At 36.9% G+C, this 25958-nt stretch overlaps 1 protein-coding gene across 1 annotated transcript in view; it reads left to right on the forward strand.

The window, feature by feature from the left end:
- Positions 1–260: 260 nt before the first annotated feature.
- Positions 261–25958, forward strand: part of GRIA2 (glutamate ionotropic receptor AMPA type subunit 2) — a 146695-nt gene continuing 120997 nt past the window's right edge. Inside the window, exons 1-2 of the mRNA XM_087866547.1 lie at positions 261–677; positions 1212–1352. Coding sequence (XP_087722673.1) covers positions 590–677; positions 1212–1352 — 229 coding nt within the window. The 5' untranslated portion in view covers positions 261–589. The remainder of the gene's footprint in view (positions 678–1211; positions 1353–25958) is intronic.

Below are 25958 nucleotides of genomic sequence, written 5' to 3' on the forward strand. Positions count from 1 at the left end.
GTCTAGCCCAGTGGTAGCTGCTGCCCGGCTTCGAGCCGCGCTTTCTCAGCGCCGCGCACGCGACGCTGCCAGGCCAGTGCGGGGTGCGGGGTGCGGGGGAGGGGTTGGACGCGCGCGCCAGCAGCCTGCCGCGAGTCGCGCACGCGCGCCCGGGACTGCCTGCTCCTCTGTGACTTGCGTGTGTGTGTGTGTGTGTGTGTGTGTGTGTGTGCGCGCGCGCGCGCGCGCGCGTGTGTGAGACAGAGGGGAGAGGGAGAAGAGAGCGCGAGAGAGGGTGAGTGTGTGTGAGTGCATGGGAGGGTGCTGAATATTCCAAGACACTGGAACCACAGCGGCAGCTCCGCTGAAAACTGCATCCAGCCAGTCCTCCGGACTTCAGGAGCAGGGACAGGGCGCAGGGCATCAGCACCCACCAGCAGGACCTGGGAAATAGGAATTCTGCCTCCACTTCAGGTTTTAGCAGCTTGGTGCTAAATTGCTGTCTCAAAATGCAGAGGATCTAATTTGCTGAGGAAAACCGCCAAGGAAGGAAGAGGAGGAAAAGGAAAAAAAAAGGGGGTATTTTGTGGATGCTCTACTTTTCTTGGAAATGCAAAAGATTATGCATATATCTGTCCTCCTTTCTCCTGTTTTATGGGGACTGATTTTTGGTGTCTCTTCTAACAGCATACAGATAGGTAGGTACCCTTTGTGCTCTGCTTTTGAATTGTGCATAATTTGGTGGTAATCTTTGTTCACAGTGGACAAATTAATTCATGTCATGTAGACTTATGTCATACCTTGACTGCATTCCAGATTTAAACTGCCTAGAATATACATGTTTTTCTTAGCATGAAGCAAAGGGAAAAGGCTATGGCTGTGATACAATAGAGGAAAAGGTGTTCTCATTTCTGATCCCCAAATTTTATTAATTCTGCCTTAAACAACATTTTCCTGTTTGTTCTGATCCTCTAGGGGGTCTGAATGCAAAGCTTGTGGTTACCAGGGAAGGCTAATGCTTCTGGCCACCTACCTTGCCCTCAGACTCTCATCTGTGTCTCGACCCCTTAGCTACCATTTGGAGATCAGCTCCCCGCTGCCCGAGTCCCTTGATGTGTTTATTCGGCCTATTAGCGAGAATAAGGGACTCCTGGGCTGTTGGGCACTAGCGGGCTCCCCTCCTTTCCTTCCTTGGCACTGACACTATTCTGCTTGGTGTTTGTTCTTTGCAGGGGGGCTATTTCCCAGGGGCGCCGATCAAGAATACAGTGCATTTCGGGTAGGGATGGTTCAGTTTTCCACTTCGGAGTTCAGACTGACTCCCCACATCGACAATTTGGAGGTAGCAAACAGCTTCGCAGTCACTAATGCTTGTAAGTAATGAATAATCATGTCTTTTGGATGCCGCACGCGGAGCGCCCGCGAGTGTGGGGTGGTGTGTGTGTGTGTGTGTGTGTGTTTCTGTGTGTCAGTGTGTGGGTGTGAGTGACTGCACACGCGCGTGCGTGTGACGGCGTAGGAAGAAAGTGGCTGCAATCTCGGGGACCCCCGCTGGCGGGGGGGGGTTGAAGAGGGAGCAAAAGGCATTGAAGAGTGTGCGCACTAGGGAAGTGGGGTGGGGATTGGAGCTGGAGGGGGCTTCCTTAGGTTCTGGGGGTTCTAGCTTATCTTGAGTGCTTCAAGAGAAGCCCTCCTTGCCCCCCCCCCCCCCGCCCACCTTGAGCGGCTGGTGGTACCCTGACCACAGAGAACATGTTTATTCTTTCGGGCTTACTGTCGGACTGCTGGATAGATCCCACAGGGGACTGCCAGAGCCCGGCCGCCTGCCCCGGCAGCTCCACTCCTCTTCTGACCCCGGATTTAAATCCACAGGCCCAGCTCCGGTTCACTGTATGAACCCCACGAGCCCTATATTCCCTGCTTCGACGGGACAAGTTGTTAAAATGGTTCTGGAGTTGGTTTCGGGGTTGTTACATAACACCCACCCGAGGGGCTAGGCAAGGCACGGCGAGAAGCGAGGCTGAAGCAGGCCCACGGCCCGCCGGGTCGAGTAGGGGTGAAGGGGGAGCGCTGTCAATTTCTCTGTGCTCCGCGGCTCTTCAGCCCAAGTTGAAGGGGGCGATTCCTCCGTGGGCGCCGCGGTCTGCTCGCGGGCCGGGTGCGCTTTGTTCTCAGGTGGCGGGGCTCCCGCAAAGGCAGCGAGAGGAGAAGGACCCGAAAGCAGTTGGATCCTGCCGAGTTTGGAAATCTGAAGAAGTCGCTGATCAGCCATTTTAGTCTTTGCAGTTATCCGTATGAGCCCTCTCACTCCGCTCAGGGTTCCGGGACACGCGATGAAGCTCTATCAAAGCTTCAGGAAAAGTAATAGAATCCAAGCCATTAAGTCTCTAAAAGGTTCAATGGAAAGGCTCGCGGGCTCCTGTCCCGGCGCTCCCACCCCTGCGACGGCCGGGGGCAGTGCAGCCGCCGCCACTGTACCTTCCTGCCCTCTTCCCAGCAGCTGCCATCATTTCCTGCCGACCGCGTGGGGAGATTCTTTCCTCCCTTAATGTTCTGAGTTTTTATTAAATAGTTATCAGTCAGCAGGTCGCAGATGGCTCACCTTCCACTGTGGCTACAGTGTAGAGGAGCTAGGGGAAAATTACCACAGAAAAAGCCCAACTGCAGTGCTCCCACATTAGGCAAACTGGTTGTCTCTCAATTCCCCATACTGAGCCTTAATCATATATTCGGTAGGTTAGCTTGATTATGGTATCAGGAACATCATCAACTCATTTTGAAACTACCACCGCTCTAATGAAGAAATGAAACAATTTTCGTTTACTGATAGAACAGGGGCATTATTATGGGCATGTTAGATGTCTAGAATCCAATTGTTTTTAAAGAACCTGTTTAAGAACGTTTCAGTGCTATAGGTTTTCTTCAAACTGACGGGACGGGCGTGCAGGGAGATTGAGAGAGAGAGAGAGAGAGAGAGAGAGAGAGAGAGAGAGAGAGAGAAAGAGATTATAGTGGATTTGCAGCTTAAAAAAAATCTCTGTAAAAGAACATTAAGAATACCTTGAAAAATTTCAGTACATAGATACATACAAAGAAGCCGCTGTAGTTTAAGTATTGAAGGTTTTTATACCTGACCTATTAACCTACCAGATTTAGGTTATTTATTCGATTTGATATCAAATTTCTGTTTTTTTCCTGAATTATGAGTTTAACCTATGTCTGTGCTAAGTGTCTAACTGTAATTGTATATACTAGTGTGAAAATGCTTTGAAAAGTAATGAAACTAAGGCACGGCTATGATTATTGTGAGTATGTAGATTTCTAAAACAGTGTGCAAGTAATTGACAGGTACACTTTTGAAAATGGTCAGTGTTTGAGAAGTTCACTCATTGGTGAATATAAGGACAGAAAATAACAGATATGTCCATGGAATAAAATGAATATTTCTTGATTCTAAGAGATGTTGAATGACTGTGCTGGGGCTTTGTAAAGGTTAAAGATTATTTTTGGTTTAGGCTTGGTGACGGGTTTAGGTCTTCAGTCTCAATATTTTTAGAATAGGTTTTTTTTAAATATAAATAGTATTGAAATAAGTTATGCAGACAGAAAATGTATATATATTAGCACATATATAACTCCATGAATTTCCATAGAATGAATACATCCATGGCACATGAATTTCATGTGAGAAAGCACACACACAATTAAATTTGTTTGACCACACTTCTGAGAAATGGGGAAAATCAGATCTTTATTTTGTACAGATTTTTTTTTTTGTTTTTCTCAGAAAATGAATCTGAAATAAAGATGCATGTCTCCAGAACCCAACATTACTCTTCCATGGGTTATTATTCTAAGACACTAAAACAAATTGTGGTAAGCAACTGAATGCCTTTTCAAGTTTGGCATGTGCTTATCAATAATCTTACTGATTGCTAAAGAGATCTAATGAAGTACTGTTATACAAAAGAGACACATTGGATAGAATTTTCTGGAGTGGACATTGACTCATTGAGCAAATAACAACATTTGTGACTCAGTTTCTTCATTCCCTTAGGAATTTCACAATCTAGAGCCTGTAAAATGACCTGGAGTGTTCATATCCTTGTATCCTTCTTCATTTCTTTTTTCTTTTTATTTTTTTGCCAAGGGCAGGAGAAAAATGTGAAATTAGTTTAACTCTTTATGTTCATGTAAACTACAACCATGAAGTCAATAGTCAAGAAATGAAGGGAAATCTCTAATCTCAAGTTTGTCAAGATGAGTCTTGATCATCTTAATTCTGCTCAAGGTTTTTCTCCAATGCTTAGCCTTTGTTTGCTTGCTTTTTTGGTCGGGGGAGTCCATGATTCTTTACTATATGAAGTGGAAGCAGCAGCACCAAATATGTTGACAGCTAAGACCAAAATGACTTCCTCTCATCTCCAGAAATCTAAGGAATTCTATTCTTTAACTCCATTATTTAAATATGTATCATCAATTAATTTTTGTAAAGTAGCTTGTTGTTTCACCTAGTTAAATTATAAAAATCCCATAGAGTTAAATGTATATATTAAGAAAGTGGAGTTTTATAACTTAATAATATAATTTCAGGGTAGAAAAGAGATTAGTTTACTAATTTAGTGTTATTCCTAAGATAAAGGAACTCAATTTGGAAATGTCTAGGTTGACATTGATTTAAGGATCTAGCAATGTCTACCAAATGGGTTAAGGTTATGCAAATGAAGTGAAGTCATTATATTGTCAGCTGGGTAAAATGACTGCTCAGGGCACCAGACTCCCACATCTTTTCCTTTTACAGTCACAGTGGGATAGGGAAAGTACCTGTTTGTTCCCATTTGTTTCCATGGGTACCTGAGGAAATAAAGACAGATTTCCAATTCTTTCTTTCTCTCTCACTCTCCCCCTCTCCATTCCCTTTCCTCCTTCTCTTTCTTCTTAGCTAGAGAAAGTACTAAGATTTTTTTTTTTCCTGAAAGCTGTTAAAACATAAACCTTTAATATGGGAAAATACAACCATAAAACCAGGAGGGGAAAAAAAAAAAAAGATTAGCTTCTGATGTGTTCAGTAGTTCAGACTAGTGATGGGCCTCAAGAATTCCCCCTTCCTTCCTTCATTCCTACCCTCCTCCTTTTCTTTCCTCCTCCCTCCCTTCCTCCTTTCCTTCCTTCCTCCCTCCCTCCCCCTTCCTCCCTCCTTCCTTCCTTCCTTCCTTCCTTCCTTCCTTCCTTCCTTCCTTCCTTCCTTCCTTCCTTCCTTCTCTCCCTCCCTACTCTCTTCCTTCTTTCAATATTTATTGAGTGCCTTCTGGTTGTCAGAGAATAAATGAATATTTTTCTCATAGAAATTCATTTTTTTCCCTAACCTTTACCTTCTGTACTCTTTTGAATAGTTTTCAAAGTCTCGTAGACCTTGAGGCCTTCAGTGTGCCCTGGCCACTGTGGTCTTGTCTAAGAACCTTAGTATGAGGATGTGAAGATATTCTAATAGTTCTTATACAAAAGCAATGTATTACAGAAACTCAGATTTTTTTTGAAAATAATAAATTTGATTTTGTCATCTGTGTACGTACCACCATATTATATATAGTTGAACAAAACAGCAGATTTTAGGAAAATACTAAATATTTTTACGTTCTCAAATTTAATAAAGTAGTTCTGTGCTCATTACCAAAATTTCTTTAAAATAAAACTGTCTAAAGCAGCTACAAACATGAGTATTGGATCCCATAGGGCTTTAGAATGAAAACTTTTAAACATTAAATTTCCTCTTTAAAATCTTTCCTTTCTATTTCTTTTCATGAATGATTTTGACAAATCGCTATTAGTTTATTTTTAATTAATTTAATAATTTTATATTTCAATCCATAAAATAAATTATAAAAATATTTAAAGAAATAACAGATAGAAATCTACTTTTTCTCTAAGCCAGCAGATGGGGATGTTGGAGAAAATATTGTTCTTCGTAAAACTGTTGCGCACACTAAATACCTTTTGAAACATTGTAAACACATTTAGAGAAATTGAAAAAATATTTAAATGGCATTTACTTTGAAAAACTTCATTTAAAATGCTGTTCAACAAAGAACTAAAGTGCCTTTTAAAAACAGAATGCCTTTGATTTTATATAGATTATCTTGAATATCCTTGTAAAATTGATTAATATAATAATAAATAATTAATAAAGGCATCCAGAGACAGCATTGATTATAAATGCTCTCAGAAGAGAGAGAATTCTAAAATTGTATTTTTTTGGCTTTTTAACCTTGATTCTTCAGATATCATTTTTAAGGCGAATTTCTTATCATTGAATTTGCGTTGTGAATTATTGAAATTTTGTATCTGTATTCATCAAAGTAATTCACGTTTGCTAAATCTTTATTACATTTTCCATGAATGTGACTGTATGTATGTATATGTGTGAGTATGCATATGTTTATGTATAGTTATAGGTGGGCTATCGTGTCTTGCCATTTTTACTGAGGCAGTTACTAAAACCTGGAGTTACCAACATATGCAAATATTTCACAAAACTAGAATCAGCTTGGATGCTATTAAGCCAAAATAAGAATTCATGGTATGAAGAAAACCATGAACACATGTACCGGAACACGATACCTTACAACTTGGTGGTATAAATGTTGTTATATTCAGTTGGAAGTTACAAAGAAAGAAATAGCTCCTGTTTGTAAGAATAATTAATTTGTCATTAGGTTTTTTTGTAGTTAAACTTTCATACTTCACTTATCACAAGAGAGTTTCAGGAAAATGATGCATTATACTAAACAGAAATCAAAGAATTGCATCAGTTGAAACATTGTATTTTAGGATAAAAGAAATTAAGTGTTTAAATAAAAAAATACTATATGAAATGATAAAAACTTAATGAGAATTTATTCCTGTGCTATTCCTTTTTGAGGTCTTCCAGGCTTAACCTGCTGACTCAAAAGGTATGGAGCATTTCCATTTCACATCAAGCCTTTAAAGTGGTAATAAGGTCATTGCACTGTGACATTATGACAACAGAATGCTGATTCATGCTCAGACCTCAGATTCTCTCATAATCTCTTCCAATAACACTGTACAAACTTTTGTTTCCCTAGAGCCCCCCAATTCCTCATTATTCCAGCATGTGTTGCTGTATAATTGAGTTTTCAGAGAATACGGTTTTTTCCTTCCTCTTCCTCTCTTCCTCCTCTTTGTCCTCTCCTTTTAAAAAAAGGCAATGGAAATAATCTGCAGAGCAAATGCAGGAAATAAAATTTAAATTTAAATAGAGATTTTTTTTTTTTGAGTGAACAAAGGATACATTACACAGAGCTTAAATTTTTCATTCAATTTAAACATTTTATTGGGATGTTAATGGCCACTGGATAAATTATGTTTCCTTTCTCCCCCCCCCCCAACTGGATTCTACTGAAGTTTCCCTAGATATGATTAAAATATTAGGTCTTTTATTATGGCAATTTGCAGCCAAAATTCCTGAGATTTTTCTCTAGTGATTTGAGTAACTAATTGCCAAACCTTTTATATGACTAGGTCTCTTCACTACAATAGGAAAATTAGTGTTGAATTCAAAATTAAAATTTCAAAATCCCCCCTGATTTGAAACATTTCAAACATCAAAATGTTTTTCAAAGCTGATTTTACTAATTTGGAAAAAAAAAAAAAAGATGAATGTGGTTGTCACAGTGGTGTTAAGAGTCTGACATCTATTATTTTTCAGTGCTATTCAATTTATTTTGTCATTTTTGATAATTTTAATTTATAGAAGGAAATTATTTAAAAACTAACTTGGGTAATGAAAATATGGCCTTCATAAAGGAGGCGGGATCATGCCACTGTTGCCTTGTACCCTTCAGAAACCCTAGCCTAGTTCCTACTGCACTGAGGGACTTAATGATCATTTATCTATTAAACACATTTAATTTTATAGCAGATTTTCTTATTATAGAATTATACTTTTTAAAGTCAGAATTTTGCTTTTCCTCTCCATTTTGGTTTCAAAAGAAACACTTTACTTGTAGTCTGCCTCATATCCTATTTAGATAGAGGTGTAAAATATTTTTCATTTCCATCTACAAGCTAGATAAGTTCAAAGTTATCACCTTTATTCCTTAATATACATTGCTATACATTAAAGTGATTTGCCAAATAGAAGTAGAATACACCCTTCAAAGTGGATTTACAAACGCTGTTCGGTGATGCCAAAGCCATGTTGCTAGTGGTTAGAATGCAAGACTCCATTAGAAGGGCCCTGAGAGTTATGGGTGTGCTCAGCTTCCATTTTAGTTTTGGATTTTTCTCAAAATGTGACTATACATATTCCTTGAATGGCCACAAAATTGTCAGTCTCCCCCTACCCCCATAATATAATATATCACAATTTTCTGTATTAATCTTGTAGTGCAAATTTTTAAAAAAGTACCAAATTACCTTTTTTTTTTCCTTTTAGAGGCTATCTCAGAAGGAGGAGTTTATGGATACAGTTTCTTGTGGACGAGTTGCTCTAATATTTGTGCTAATTTGTGTGATTTTTTTTATATGCATGCTTTTTTTTTTTAATATCAGCAGTTTACCTTTAGGATTTATTTTCCAGTAATTTAGCTTTGTCCTGTTTTCATTCTGTAGATAACTTGCTTCAGCAAAAATCCCTCAACTTGTTATGATAGACTTTTAGTTTTCATACATTAACTGACTTATTGAAAAAAATCATTTAAAATGCTTACTACTGATTTGTGGCTTAAGGTCAAAGACAGTTTTAAAATTGGGAGCCTTGACATTTTAAGTGTCTTCAACTGGATAGAACAAATAGGTTTGGGAGAAGACAGGGTTCATTATAGGAAGGAAATTTATAAGGAGATAGCTTTTTAGATGGCTCTAATTTTCATATCTTTTCACATTACTCAAATCAGTGACACATGCACTCATCATAGTTTACTATTTAGATTGTTCTTTTAAAGAATTTTAAATCATAGTGTTATATAATTTATTTATGGGTTTGTTAATACCTATATTGTTTCCTCGTGATTTGAGCACAAATTGGGTTGAACTAAGTGACTAAATTTTAGTATGTCCAAAACGTTTTGAATATGTCATCATATATTTTCCTATGGAATTTATTAACCCTTCATATACAATTAATTTTAATTGATAAATACTATGATATTCACTTTTTAAAAAAGATTTAATTTATTTATTTGAAAGGAAGAGTATGAGCAGGAAAAGGGGCAGAGAGACAAGCAGACTCCCCACTGAGTGGGGAACACAATGCATGGGCTGGATCCCAGGACCCTGAGATCATGACCTACATCATGACCTAAGCTGAAGTCACATGCTTACCTGACTGAGCCACCCAGGTGCCCCTGATATTCACTTGTTTTATGGCCCTCTGACACTTTCACTTTGATTGAATTTCAGTGAACCTCACAACATGCTCCTTCAGTGCAAATATTTTTGGTCTTATCTTTATAAATACCCAATTATACTGATAGAAATGATAGAAATATGAGTATAAAAACTGAATAAACTGTATGCTTATTATTTGAATATAGCGAAGTGTTACCTGATTCTTCATCCTTACAAGAGAATATGGCCTTAGTCGATCATTTCTAACTTCAGCATAAATTTAATTGAAACTCAAGTTATATAATTTGATATAAGAAAAGATTTTCTCAGCCTGTAAGCCTTTGCAGCTGATATTAAGGCTTTACATTACAATCCTATTCTCTTTCAGATTTAGTTTTCATTTCATTTTACAATTCCCCTAGCACTGGTGCTCAGTTCATTGCAGTTAAGGATGTCAACAATTTGATTATGTTTTTTATTTCTTATGCAAGACTAAAAGGATAGAATGAAATAAATATTTTGAAATAAATATCTTCAGGCCAAGGGGAAAAGTATTTCTTTTTCTTAATCGTAAATCGAAATTGCCACATTTCTTATAGTGTGGGAAGAGGGCCATGGAAAAGCAGGATAAACTCCAAGAGGCTGTGTAATGTAGTGTACTTGGTAGGGCAGTAGGAGTTGGGAACTGGAAACTTTTGTTTAAGTTTCTCTTTGGCTTAGAATCCCCCCCATTTGCAAGTCTATGGTCAGTCTTCATCTACACTGGCATTGAACTGCTACAAACCCGTGAATTCTTACATTAATATTACTTTTGACAAATAGAAACTATTAACTACTTCCAGAGAGAGAGAAAAAGGAAAAGAGGCATTATACATCCTTTTATGCAAAACACCCATTTTAGGCATTTTATCATTCTGAGCTGGTAAAAAAGTTTTCCTTGGTATTATGAGGTAAAATACTGACTGAAAAGTTTCGGAAAACATTGTAGATAAAAATACCTAATGTGGCACATCCTACTAGACTTTGAATTTAGGAGGGGCCTGCACGAATCATAGCGGACTTGACATCCTGCTTGGGGTACCTGAGACATTGTAGCAACGCAGCTGCTTGATAAATGCTAATAAGGCTCATTCGTAGAACGTGTGTCCTTTAGTGTGTTACCCTGTGATAATATATTCTGTTTCTTTCACATCTAAATAATATTGTAACGATCCTAGATATATTTTAAAATATATTAGCATCTTAGAAGAATATTCAACAAAATTAATGATAATTCACAAGCAATATATAATTTTTGTCATTAAAGTTAATTGTTTAAAAATTCATGGGGTTCCTGGGTGGCTCAGTTGTTAAGCACCTGCCTTCGGCTCAGGGCGTGATCCTGGCGTTCTGGGATCGAGCCCCGCATCGGGCTCCTCCACTGGGAGCCTGCTTTTTCCTCTCCCACTCCCCCTGCTTGTGTTCCCTCTCTCGATGCCTCTCTCTGTTAAATAAATAAATAAATAAAATCTTTAAAAAAATAAATAAAAATAAAAATTCTTAAAGGACATTTTGGCATGGAAATGCTGAACACAATGAGTAGTTTCAATCCAAAGAATAAGGATCATCAGTTTGGTCAATGTATTTGAAAATATTGTCATAAATATTTTAGTGACACTAACTTGGAACATTTTTAACTTATTCTTCAAGGGCTTCATGTAAGCTATTTATTTTGGATTACAGATGTGTAGAGGGATTGTTTTCAATGATCCACCAACCACAGAAATAGCTCCTACAACTCTGGAGTTGGAGGAGGGGCTTCCTAAAAAAAAAGTCTCATCTCAAGCCTTTGGTGAAGAAAGTTCTGGAAGTGATCTCTAGGGGTGGTAGGAAAGGTGTGTGCTTTGCTAGTTTTTCTTGAAAGATACATTTCCACTTATGTCATGATTTTTTCTTTTCTCATGTCTTATCTTGTGAGGAATTGAAAATTTTTAATCGTTTTTAGTTTCCGTAGGAAATGGAGATGTTGGGCTTTGTAATTCCCAAGCACTTTCATAATTTATAGCTGTATTTGTTTTAACAGCTTTTTAGTTTTTACAAATTTCTGCTGTTACTACTGATTTATATATGGAGAGGAAATTTTAGGAAGAGAGGCAAGAATTCACAGGGAATATCAAGGAATGATATAGTTTTAGTGCTTTGATGGAAAGGAGGATAAGTCTTCATCTTTATACTAGGAACACAGAGAAGTCAAGGATTGTCATCTTAATGAGAAACGCATGCAGTTTGCAGCCCTGGTAACATGCGAGACAGAACAGCATTGGCTACAAGTCTGAACTTGGAACCAAATTCTAGTCCTATTGTTAGATGAGTGACATTAGACAAATTTAATCTAGGGAAGTCTCGGTTTCCACCTTTGTAAAAGGGAATCATACATTAGAGGATTGTTTCAAGGATACACAGTAGGCATAAAACACTGCATACTGTGTTTGGCGTATCTAAGTGCATGAAAATTAGCGAACTTTTATTATTACTTCCTGTGTTACGATCTTTAGGAAGTTTTGATGCGTATTGATATAAGAGGTGGGAAATAAAGAAGAATGCATTTCTGGTTTCTTGTTGGAATCTTTTTCTACTGTTCGTATACCAGAGCAGGGCATCTGTTGTTTTGTGGCAAAGAAGAGGCTAGCACAATAAACCATATAAACCACTTAAAGTTATGTTTGGTGCACTAAAATATGAAAATGATTTTTAAAGACTGAGGTGCCAAAACTCGGGTGATACCACAACTTTCCCTTTGCAGCATATCACTTATGTTTAGGATGTCAGCAGTTTGGAACTGTTTTATCCCTGGTAGAGCTTTCAAGCACCTAATTAAGATATCGTTTGATATCTTTTTGAACAGTGCACGTTATAGATTCCTAATGCTTTATTTCACTTAATTAATTAAATTATATTTATTTAAATGAAAAGCATGCAAGAGACCAGAGGCTTTGATATCAGGCAAATAGGGGTTTAAATATGATCAGTTGCTTTACGATACAAAGCATGTTTTTTTTCTCTTTGTAGGATGAGGCTGTTTCCTTCTCATACCTGATATTATTGGGGGTTTAAATGAGAAAATAAATGGCCCTTCCTCTGTGTATCCTAGCCCTTTACTGGGAACTAAACAGCCTGCTCACAGCAATGGAGGAGAATAAAATTCTTGCCTTCAGGGAGCTTATGTATTTGATAGCTTTGTATGTATGTGTCACTTTCATCTTTTCAAAACACTTCCGCATCCATTTGGTCTTTATAGTAGGTAGCTCTGTATAGTTTATAGGATAAATGCGGTTACTATACTGATTTCCAGAGGAGAAAACAGAAATTAAGTGAATTGTTCTAAGCCACTGCAGGTTTGTGGAGGAGCTCTTGCCTGGAAAACAAGCCTTCCGCTTCCTGGGCCAGGCCTGTCCCCAGTCCTAGGCAGCAGTGACGCTAGTGTATAAAGATGAGCAGACGTGGTTTGAAATTATGACTCCAACATTTACTACTAGTTGTGTGAATCTGTATATATCAGCTAAACTTTCTAATCCTGTTTCTTCCTCTGTAAAATGAGAGTCATTGTGATGCCTGCCTCATAATATAACTGTCAGATTTAAATGATAATAGTTGCCCAATATAATATAGAGATTACTTTCTAATTTTAGTCGTTTCAATCCCCTTTAGTGTGTATTAGTCACATATACTTGGCTCCATCCTTTTTTTTTTTAAGATTTATTTATTTATTTATTTGAGAGAGAGAGAGAGAGTGGAATGGGGTGGGGGGAGAAGAGGGAGAGGGACAAGCAGACTCCACATTGAGCACAGAACCAGACGTGGGACTCGATTCCAGGACTCTGAGATCATGACCTGAGCCAAAATCAAGAGTCAGACACTTAACCAACTGAGCCACCCAGGAGCCCTTTGGCTCCATCCTTTTAGATGAGCGGAAGATAAAGTAGCTAAAGAGAGCTAATTTAGCTCTTTATGGAATTTTTAATAAACTTCTTTAATATGGCCATTCCAACTAATATTAGAGACTAGGGTTTTATTCTATTATCATTTTTAGGAAACTGGTGAATATGCACATCTTACAGTAATTTTGGTGTGTCTTGATCCACAAACCTTATCCCCAAAATTCAACAGATAAACAGAAGGAACTGAAAATCATGAATAAGTTAACAAAAATGTAGATTCTAGTTAGCTTTAATTGTGACTAGCGAATTTTATTGTTACCACTTTTGCCATCAATATATTTGAGCAAGTAAAAATGATGGTAGATCATTCCCATGAATAGCGTGACATTAAACACAGGACATGTTCATTGTGACTTTATCCCTGAGGATCAATTATCTGCAGCTCGCTGCTGGTTGGTTGGCCCATTGTCATCTTCCTTGCAAGTTCCTTCCTAAGCATGAATAAGGGAGGCTCTCTTTTCCTGTTCCTGTTGTGTTGGAAAGGTTCAAAGATTTGAAAAACTTGAATAATTACTTGCCTAGAGACCACTTCTTCTGGAGAATAGAGAGATACTTTTTGAGGGGATGTAACCATTGATGGGAAGTAAAAATAAGGGAATCTCATAAATGAGTTAGAAATTTTCTTTGTTTATAAACTATTATTTTTATTATTATATTGTGTTAGTCACCATACTGTACATCCCTAGTTTTTGATGTAAAGTTCGATGATTCATTAGTTGCGTATAACACCCAGTGCACCATGCAATATGTGCCCTCCTTAGTACACATCACCCGCCTATCCCATTCCCCCAACCCTTCCCCTCTGAAGCCCTCAGTTTGTTTATAAACTATTAATTACCTCGTTTTGTGTTGACTTTCATTAATCTGATGCTACCTCATATTGTAGTAATCAGCATATGAAATCTTTAGTGTATTCAGAACTTGGGTCAAAAGTATTCTTTTAAAGCAAATCCATATATTTACAAGATAAAGTTATGTTGATAACTTTTGATTTGGACCTGAGGTAGAATGCATTGGATAAAAGTCAAATGCTTATCTTCAAAATACTTATGCCTACATGTCTACATTGTTAGTGTGTGTCAAAACTTATCACAGGATTTTCTTCTTTCTTTACCTCTTTTTTCTAACTTTTAGTAGGTATCTGTTCTATGCCAGTCCCTTGATGATGTCTGAGGTGACAAGAAAGATAAGGTTTCTGTATTGGAAATTATGCATGGGTCCAAAATCTTTTTTTATGGCAAAAGTAGTAGTTAGTCTAGGTTAGCTAGGTGATTTTCTTATTATGTTAGCATGTGTAGTGTAGTCATGGTTTCTATACAGTTTATAAATGTTATTACATACCTTGGAACTAGATTTGAATCAAAGTATCTTAAGAGTAGAAATGGTAATTCCAAAAATTGTGAAGAAAACATAAAATGGTCTTGATAGAAGCTGAAAAATAACGATCTTATATACTGATTTAGAATATATTGTTGAAAAATAGGTGGCCAAATGAGGAACTAGTGATATTAATTATAATGTGAGTTGAAGATCTGTCAAAAAGAATTATAATTTTTGAATCAGATTTGGAAATGATAATTTATAGTTGATTTCGCATGATTTTCTTTTTTTCCTTTTCTGCCAAAAACTTTTAAGTTGTTTGAACTGGCATACACCATGGAAATTGCTGGGTGGTCTTTATATAAATTAATTAGATGTCAGCTATATTATATAATTATCATAAATGCTATTTTAGCTTGTTACTGAAGAAATAAGTTATAATTTTTACAATAGTAAGTTTTATGAAATAGTTAAAAATATTGATATGTAGAGTTATTTTGAATAAGTTGAATTAACACATTAATAGTTCTCTCATAATGTTAAGACAGATTTTATAAAATCTAAACTTTGATTATTACAGCAGTTCGAGTATTTCAAGTGGAAGATTGTAATTATCCAAAAAAAATTGATCAGGGGCATCTTGGTGGCTCAGTTGGTTAAGCCTTTGGCTCTGATTTCAGCTCAGGTTATGATCTCAGGGTCCTCAGATTGAGACCCAGTCAGGCTCCATGCTCAGCAGGGAGTCTGCTTGGGATTCTTTCTCTCCCTCTCTCTCTGCCCCCAACCCCATGCTCATGCTCTCTCTCTCTCAAATAAATAAATAAATCTTTAAAAAAAATTGATGTAGTTTTAATGTATAAAAAATATAAAGGAATTAAAATATTTGTGAATAATAACATTTTGGTATTTTGAATGATTTAAAACTTAAAACATGGAAAAATTAGAATTTAGATTCTTAAGGTCTTAAATTTTAAGGTTTAAAAATTCTGATGAAAGTAACTCTTGTATATGGTAATTTTTTAAACACTACAAAAGGGAATATAATCAATATTGAGTGTTTTACCCTCTCCCAATTCTACTTCTTTAAGATTGTCGCCATCATGGTTTCCAGAAATTCTAGTATAACATATGCAGTATGCTGTCTGTACCTTGATTGCTTCCAACTTAAAAATTGGAGAGCTTCTTTTATCTGCACAGTTTCCTTTTTTTTTTTTTTGTAATCTTTTCATAGTATCCTCTTGTTATTTAGCCCTGTCTTTTGTTGATGATTTTTTTCTACCTTTTGCTGTCTACTTTAATATTGTGTGCAAATGAGTTTGCAGGATAGATTCCTATGAATGGAATAACCAAGTCAAAAGATGTTTGAATTTGAAATTGCACTGTCCAAAAAAGGTATATCAATTTACAATCCCACACAGAGTGTATGAATGTGCCTGTTTTCTCCTGATCATACTAGTAGTGTACAATATTAAATTTTTTAAAGCTTTGCCACTGGTTTTTAATTGCTTAAATTTACAGTAATAGCTTTTTATTAATGCTAAAAGTTTCTAAACATTATTACTTGCATTTCTGCATCTATGTATGTGTGTGTGCATGCTTGTTCCTCATGCACTCATTCCTAACTTTGCCCAGTTTTCTGTTGGGCTGTGGATCTATATTACTGATGGGTACATAGGATAAAGTAACATATACTTTGTTGTGTTATGTGGCTGTTTTTGTTTTTCTTTTAACCTGCTTATGGTTTTTCAGAGTCAAAATTTCGGTTCATGATTTTTAAGAATACACATATTCTTATATTTTAGTCAAATTCAGAAATTGTTTATTTTATCGCTTCAGGATTTTTGTGCCTTGCTCAGCAAGACTTTTCCCACTTAAAGTTATTTAAAGAAAAACAACTGCTCATTTTTAAAATTAGTATCCATCCTATTTTGGTTTCATGATTCAGAATAAACCTTTGATTCATCTGCATTTATTTGGTATAAATACTAAAGTAAGGATCTAGCTGTAGTTTTTCCTTCATAAGGTTAGCCAATTGTCATGACATAGAGTACTAAACAATGCATTTTTTCCTCATTGGTTTGAAATGCCATCTGACTTTATTCTTGAGTAAACAGTTCTACTGGGAGTTAAAAAACAAACGGGAAATTTACCCAGAAAATGAAATAAACAAGATTGAAGCCCTATTACAGACAAAGGAATGTAAAGTAATGCAAGACACTTCTTTCCTGAGTAGTACTTTTCTTATAAATTGTGCTTTTGTGTCACTGGGTCTCAGACCAATAAAAGAGGATGTCGGATTTTGAACATTAACTGAACCCAGAGGGATAAATAAAGGATTTTGTTATGTTTTTTGGCTTGTGTCACAGCACTAATATCACTTAATTGGACTGCTAGTTTTGCATATTTCTCTACCTGTATCAAGGTTTAAGTAATGCGTTATGACTATGACTAGGCTTCTAAATATCACTTTGAAGTTAATTCAGTGTAGCAATCCATATGTGTTCACAAATAGAATATTAAAACTAAAGACCGCAGTCCAGACGCAATGAAGAAAGGTAAAGGAACTCAGATACACATGGTTTTATTAACTAATATATAGTTTTATCCTCAGATTGTTGTAAGAACTAGTTATATGGTCTCTCTAAAGCCAAATATCAAGCTATTTATGATATAAATCTTATTTAAGCTGGAATGCTAAATAAAAGACTAGCCTGTCACTTGCGTCACAAAATACTTTCAATTTGTCTTATGGCGTATGACATACATTATATATTTTTGGCCAAACATCAGGGAAATTTATAAATCTTTAATCACCGCATTCTGTGGAAGTCTGAACTTAATGTGGTTAAGTGCATTTTCTGGCATACATTTTCTATTACATGTTCTTCCCATGATCATTAAAATGGGAATATTTTAACTTTTAAGATAATGATTTTATAAAATGTATTTCTTTAAATTTCTGAAAGATTCTAGTCATCTGTTTATGTCTTAATATATCTTTTGATGAATAGAAAATATATACCTGGGTGAAAATTTAAAAAATTACAACATAGAACTGCGGTGTTAATAATTATGGTAGCACTCTTAAAAAATTAAATATTTTGTAAACATTGGTTTAGTCTCATTTCTTCCCCCACTCATAAAGGCAGAGGGAAGTGATGAAGAAAAAGCCATTTGATGCCACTCTACTAAAAATGGGTGATGTGCCACCAAAGGGTGTACGTAATGCCTTTCTGGTGCCATAATGCAGTGGAATGAAGCTAGACCAAGGCGGTAGATTTTTCAAGAAGGCTCCATGGAGCACTGCCCTTGTTCTGTTTCAAGGGATTGCTTCTGCTTGTCTTTTGCCACACTTTCCCTTGTGTCCAAATGGCTATTAATATATGTCATAGTAATTTTTTGTTTTGATTTAAACCCTCACAGTTTGTATTAGCTTTCCATTTACTTTTAGTTTTCTTTGCAAATTTGTATTTCAAAGCCCTCAATCATATTTGTCTCTGTTTCTGTTCATCTTTATTTATTTCTAAGTTTTTTCAAGCCTCTTGTACGTCAGAATTTTCCTGAGGTAAATCTAATTCAGGACATGTTTATTTAAATATTTCTCTAAACCTAAAAAAAAAACAAAACAAATGAATAAATGAAAAGCAGAATCAGACACACCTGTAAATACAGAGAGCAGACTTATGGTTGCCAGAGGCGAGGTCGGTAGGGGATTGGCAAAATGGGTGAAGGGAAGTGGGAGACACAGGCCTCCAGTTAATGGAATCAATAAGTCACAGGAATAAAAGGAACAACAGAGAATGCAGTCAGTGGTATCGTAATAGCATTGTATGGTGGGTGACAGATGGTAGCTACACTTGTGAGCATAGCATAACGTACAAGAAGTTGCATGACTATGTTGAACACCTGAAACTAACGTAACATTGTATGTCAGCTATGTTCATATTAAAAAAAAAAGAAAGAAAAAGATTTCCTCCAAAATTAATATAAAAACTTTCTGAAGCTCTGATTAGAATATTTTTCCTAATTATAAAAGTTACATATTAAGAAGGCTAAAAGAAAATAAAAATCATCACTAATTTTAACCAAAAAATAATTACTGAATAGTTACATGTATTCTTTTCCAGTGCTTTTGTACTTGAAACATTCTTAGACCGCAGTAAAGACATTTGTACACTTAATTTTCATAGCTTAATAATATTCATCCTCATAATTTAGTTCATTTTCTAATTTTGCAGATTTTATTTGAATCCTTCTTTTATCCATTATAAAATATTGCTGCAATTGAAAACCCTTCTGCATATGCATTTTTCCTCATTTCTGATGACTGAAGTGTAATTACAGGATCAAAGACCTTGAAACATTTAATTGAATATTTCTGATATACACTAAGGAAGTTCATACCAATTTATGGTCCTATCAACAATCTATGAAGAGTCTAATCTCACAGCCACTCAATATCATTGTTACTATTTTTAAAAGTCCTTATGTATTAGACGGTTAGAAAAATCCTCTTTGGCAATAAAAGTTCTTCATGCTTATTACACATTTATATATATGTATATATATATGTATATATGTATATATATATATATTTAAAATACTTTATTTATTTATTCGACAGAGATAGAGACAGCCAGCGAGAGAGGGAACACAAGCAGGGGGAGTGGGAGAGGAAGAAGCAGGCTCCTAGCGGAGGAGCCTGATGTGGGGCTCAATCCCATAACGCCGGGATCACGCCCTGAGCCGAAGGCAGACGCTTAACTGCTGTGCCACCCAGGCGCCCCTCATCCTGGTCATTTTCTTGTATGTAATTATACGTTGTTTTTTCTTTCCTCTTTGCAGCCGTTCTGTGAAACCTATATATTCACAGTTTTTATCTTTGCCATCTCATTCTTTTGAAAGACTCTTTCTTTATGTTGGCAACAAAGTCGAATGTTTTCTTTCTGATATTTCGATTAGGTATATGGCTTTTGAATTTTGAATGTTATGATCATGATAAGCTTCATCTCCAGGTCCTTAATTCTAAAAATCAGTCAGGTTAAAGCATCACTGATGTTTTAACAGGTGCATCACTAATGATCAAATCTGGGTACCCAGTAGGAAACAATATTAAATATATTCGACAGAAGAAAAACGGCCCAGAGATTAAGGGATTTTATTTTTTATTGTCATCCTTTGTTTGCCCTTTACCTTGGTCATCATGAAGATCATCTCTAGCCTCAGAAAATGAAAGTACACTAAAGAAATCACACAAATGATACATTAGTGGTTGGAAGAAAATACAGTTTACTAAATAATTTTTTATTTTTTGATGAAAATAAGGAAGATCGATTTGTATGCTTTCTGATGATAGAGGTATCAGTGAGATTGCTAGTAACTCATCTGAAGAGTTTAACACCTCTTCCCTAAAATGTTTCTATAGTTGATTCTCACTATTCACAGTAGTTATGTTCTGTAAAATCATTGTGAATACCAAATTAGGGAACACTGAACCATTGCTCCTAAGGAAACATAGAGTTAGATTCTCTGCTCACAATGTTTCCATCAACTGACTGATACACAAACTTTCATATGTGTTTCTGTTTCAGACACCTTATTTAATACATATTGTTGATCCACTCACATTGAATACATGTCTGAGCAGTTTATCTAACACATACGTTTTCCCAGTAAGGCACATCACAACCTTTTTCCATTTAAGAATACCTGACAGTTGGGACCTGTCCTAGGAGCATGTTCAGCATTATGCTTGGGCATTTTATTTTATTTATTTACTTTTAAAGATTTTATTTATTTATTTGACAGAGAGAGAGAGCAAGTGAGCAGGAGCAGGGAGGAGGATCAGAAGAAGAGGGAGAAGCCAACTTCCTGCTGAGCAGGGAGCCCAACTCGGGGCTTGATCCCAGGACCTGATCATGACCTGAGCTGAAGGCAGATGCTTAACCAACTGAGCCCCCCCCCCCCCCCCGGCATCCCATATGCTTGGGCATTTTAAACAGAAAAATCACCAATAAAACGCCTAAAAATGCAGAAAATGTGACACTAAATAAACTGTAAAAAGGACATTTTATAGTTTGAGAGCAAAAACAAGAAGCAGAATATTGTGCTGTTCCATCTCACCTGGCACTGTGTGTATTGGGCCACTGTTCTGTGCATGAGTGAATGATGGTAGAAATGCTGCAAGTATTGATTTGGGGGTTTACAAATAAATTTTAGTGAGTAGGCAAATTTGCACATGCAAAATCCATGAATAATGAAAACTGACTGTATTTATTTGATTTGAGCCAGTTTTGGCAATTCAAATAGCTTTCTGTTTTTTCTTTCTAGCAGTAGTCCGATAGAATTGAAAGAATTTCACCTTGCTTTGGAATGTTTATAATTACCTATGCTGATAAATAACCTTGGATTTGAAAGGATGAGAAACCGACATTAGTTTAAATTCTGTGGAGAAAATTGTAGGAAGAAAAAAAATGCTTATTTCCACAAATTCAAGCTCATGATGGCACAACTGAAGGACAAAGCATTTATTTTATTTTTTCTTTAAAGAATGTCCCCTAAATGAGAAAGGTCTAAAACACCAAAAGGCTTTAAGCTCCTTTGGGGTGTTTAAGCAGTAATTTTTGTGCTGTGTCGTTCTAGATTTTTTCCACTGGTGTTTTGCCAGTCTTCTCACTGGGAAGGTCCAAGTGCCAAAGAAGACAGAGAAATGAGAGGTGCGCATGGCCGTCCTGGGGGGCTGTGCCTAGTGTCCACACCATTTGGCCATGTGTTGGGATGGATCCAGGCTTCACAAGGGTTTAATGGAATCTAGGTACCATTCCATTTCTTGTGAAGGATTTTTCTCAGCACTGAGGAGGTTGTGGTGAGGAAGCCTGGAAAGCTGTGCATCTTCATGGAACCCACATTAGAATAGGGTGAGTGATAGTAAACCAACCAACAAACAGAAAAGAGGCAATTATAGGTTTGGTTACATGCTTTAAAAGAACTCAGTAGGGACACATGATGGGGGAACCAGATAAAGACACTATGTTAGGTGCATTCTTGGGGGAAGTGAGACCTAAGCGGAGGTCAGGCAGACCAGAATCGGCCTGACGGATAAAGGACACGGAGAGGAGCATCCTTGGTAGAAGGCACAGAAAGGAGAAAGGGCCTGAAAGAGGAAAGACTTGGCGTGATTACTCTTCAAGAGAAACCCAGAGGAGTTGCAACATGGTCAGAGAGCCAGAGAGTGGGCCCTAGAAGCTCGAGAGATCAGTACGGGAGGCAAAGCACACAGTTCTTTGTAGATCATGGCAAGCAGCACGTGTGTTAATTTATGCATTTTTCAAGATTCATATATATCTCAGACTGGCAGGTAAACAGTAAAAAGATCCTACCCCTCAACAACTCCGCTTTATCAGAGTGAATGTCAGCAAAAATATTCAATAGGAAGAAGCCAATACTGTTTCTGTTCTCACAAAATAATTGTAGGATGACAAAATTATTTTCTTTTGATTGGATTTGCCTTAATTTTGTTCACTATAAACAGCTCCCTAGAGCTTAGGCCACAAAGAATTTCTCTGCTTTCGGGGACTTTCGGTCGGTTGTGCTGTGAATGGCCCTATATAAATAAGGTTCCTGATACGACAGTTACATTATAATTCAGGATCCTCAAAGTTTGTCCCTTAGTTGGTGCCACAAGGATCTTCTGAACAAAGCATCCGTCATCTTTGACTTCTGAACTTTTTCATTGTGAGAAACAGGAGATCTCGAATGGGGAAAGCCTGGCCTCAGGGGTAAGGGAGGGGTCACCATTTTCCTCTTTAGCTTCCTAGGCTGAGGCAGAGTTAGGTGCTCCTAGTGAGGAAGAATGAGGTCCTCTCTGAAGCCATGTTGGAGGCTCCATGAATACTCTCCCCTCTGAAAGCAAGTGTAGAGAGAAATATGAAATTTAATGTGCTGCTCTACTGATTGGTCCTCCTTGCCTTGGCCAAAACGTGATCTTCTTTGGTTGAGAAAAGAGCTGCTTAAAAAACACGTAATATCAGAAGGATGGCCATTTTCTAAAAACTTACATTTGCTCAATTCATTTGTCTAATAGAGCTACTAGTGCATGAGGTGAGTATTTTCATACTCTTTAAAATGGTAGCAGACAGAGTAAAGTTATTGCTTTGAGTATACCAGACCCTCAATGGAAGCCGTGATTCTCACTGTAATCCCCAAGGGCCACTACTGTTTTTATTTCCAGGTAATTGTGGTGATATCATATACTTCAGTGTTGGTTTATGCTGCCAGGTCCAATATACGTCTATGGAATAAACTCTGCTTTCCTAGTGAAAAACAAAACGAAACGAAACAAAACACTCTGCTTTCCCTTTCTCCTTATCTGGGTGATAATAGACTTGGTGTTACATGTCTTTCAAAGGAATAGAATCCAACCTAAGAATATTCTCCTATATGCCTTATTAAGGTATTTATGCTTTCTGAATAGCTTGACAACAGGGTTTCCTTGGAGGGAAACTGTTAAAACTCAACAACTTGGTAAAATTCAAAGGTGAATATACTTTGTTGTATTACTAGAAACATGACAAGGGAAATGAAATCCAATGATAAAATATCAGGACCTCAGAACCCCAGGATAGATGCCATGCTAAATAGTAAAGGCAATAAATTGTCAGTCTTTGGGGGATGCTTTCTAGGGAGAAAGATTTCAAGATCTCTCCTGATAGTCTATCTAATCACAAAATAACTCTTCTTGTCAAGAAGTTCTGTCTTATGTCTAACTTAATTTGTCTTACTGTAATTTAAATACCCTTTCTCTTATTCAACCCTTGAAAAAGAAGCAAAAAAAATTCTCTGCTTCCTCAGCATGATAGGACTCCATTTACTTAAAGATGGTAAATAAACCATTCATTTGTTTTCTAAGTAAGGGACTCAACTCGGGCTTCTCCAAGTACATGAGTTCATTCTCTGGTTTATTTTTTTCCTCATATATAACTTCATCCCTATTTTGTTTTATTTAAGAAAAATACTGGTAGGTGCAATAGTAATAATTTCTAGCAAATTCTGATGATGGTTGAGGCAAATATTCAAGATAATATATCATTTAATATTGAATACATTCCAATATTACATTTAGTTTTGAAATAACGACATTATATTGATGATACTCACTCAGTATGTAGGTTAAGATCTTGCTGCCCTTTTTTTTGTTTGTTTTTTATTTTTTACTTTATTATTCTTGTGTTTGGTTAGGAATCCTAACTGCTACTTGTTAGATATGTAGTATTGGACAGACTAGTTAGCCTCTCTTGGCTTTAATTACGTTATTTGTGAAATGTGAATAATGTGATATTGTCTCTGTAAAAATATTTAATGACCTGCTAGGAATGTAGTAAGTGCTCAAAAAATGCAAATTTTCTTCCTGAGTACATTTTATTTTTTATATGCATTATTTGAAGTTAATACATTTCTTCATAGCAAAATAGATGTTTGTTCAATTTTATTCTATTTTTTTTAAAAGTAGGCTCCATGCTGGGCCTGAATGTGGGGCTTGAACTCATGACCCTGAGATCAAGGCCTGAACTGAGATCAGGAGTAGGATGCTTAACTGACTGAACCACCCAGGTGCTCCAACTTTATTTTTAATAAACTTTTTATAATGTGACCCTGCTCCCTCTATTTTCCTTTCATACTTTAGTGGTGATCTTACTTTCCTCAAACATAAATTATAGAATGGAAATCAGATTTATGGAGTTTGGTTTGCTTTTTACAAATTCACTTTGGAATCTATTCAGTATTTACTCTTCTAAAGGGCTTCGAGCTGCATATCTTGTGATGTCCTCTGTAATATTAAATATTGAAATTAGAATGATGTTATCTATAGTTGATATGCTACCTCTCTGTAGTTTTGTAGGGACTTTCACTTCTGGGTTAGAGCTGATTTTCTTCTCAGAAATACTGAGTCATCATTTCTTTTAATCTTCACTGTTTCCTTAAGTGCTTTAGGAAACATGCTCTTATATTCTCATATAAAAATTTTTCATTTCTGTTTATTTTCACTCTGGATTTCTACATTCATGTTAGAACATATATAGAACATACATATCACAACTAGTGGTAAAATTTGAAAGCAACTTCGTTTTACAATTATAATTTATAATTACATTAATTTTGCCTTAATTCATTTCCTTTCACCAGTTGATGGGAAGATGTTTCTTCCCTATTCCTTTTATCTTCTCTCACCCAGATAAAGATGAAAGTCTGTAATACTTGGGATTCATCAGCAGGTTTCTACTACATGGCTGAAAATTGTGCCTTTCCATAATCCACAAGTACCTTCCAGGTATATTTCCTAAGACTCTGTGCCAGGCCTTCTGAGGCAGCAAACCCAGAGTCATCTCCCAGCATGTTACAGATACGCTAGGAGGAAAAAGACAAACACGCTAAAGATTTGAAGATGGGATGCTTATGTCCCTAAACATATGTAGCTTGTGGATCTAGAAAATGCAGAGATCGTTATGATTGATGAAACTGGAAAATACCCTTTATTTTGTGTTAATGTGGAAATAAAAGAAAAGAAGTCATGGGCATAACCAGTGACTCTTAAATTCGTAAGGTGCCCAGAAAAGTTCCTAGCACGTAGAGGGAAACCAATGAAGAATGTGAGATGAAGTCCAGAGAATGGCTGTTTTCGACTGTGTGAGCACACACATAATCCCACAGCGGGACTTGTCACATTAGTCTAGAAATGGGACTTGGGCCAGGCAGGTGAACTGGGCCACTGGAGCAGAGTGCAAGCTGGACTCCTGGCTGCGAGATTGTTTGGGGGAGGCGGGGCTCTTGCAGTTCTTGAGTCCCAGGGAGAAAGCTGAGATCAAAGCTATCTAGCCAAAATGGAGACACAAGGACAGTTCTGATGAGAAGAGACTTCCAGGTTTCAAAGCAGAACGAGGGCACAGGGACGTATGTGTGGGAGGTGGAGTTCAGAGAGCAGAGTCAGCGAAGCAGGTGCAGGCAGAAGCAGAGTCATTGTGCTGACAGCACATTCTCTTATCTGGAGGAAGCTGTTGGGGCTTGACTCTGGGTTATAGGACGGAGATGCCTGATCTCTGCTTTTATCATCCTCACTGGGAAATCACTTGTTACTGGTTTATCAAGCTCAAACTTTGCCTGGTTTGTAAAATCCTCCCCTAACATTATGTACTCTTTAGATAACAAACTCTCTGCCCTCGTCAATATCCCCTTTCTTTCACAAATATTTTTAGTACCTCTTAAGTGCCAGACACTGTGCCAATGGAAAGAACCTGCCCTCAAGGGGTCTGTAATCTAGGGAGTCACTTTATGAACCTC

This window comes from Ursus americanus, chromosome 13 (assembly GCF_024610735.1).
Source record: "Ursus americanus isolate L20-20 chromosome 13, mUrsAme1.1.p, whole genome shotgun sequence".
In the NCBI taxonomy this organism is placed as follows: Eukaryota; Metazoa; Chordata; class Mammalia; order Carnivora; family Ursidae; genus Ursus; species Ursus americanus.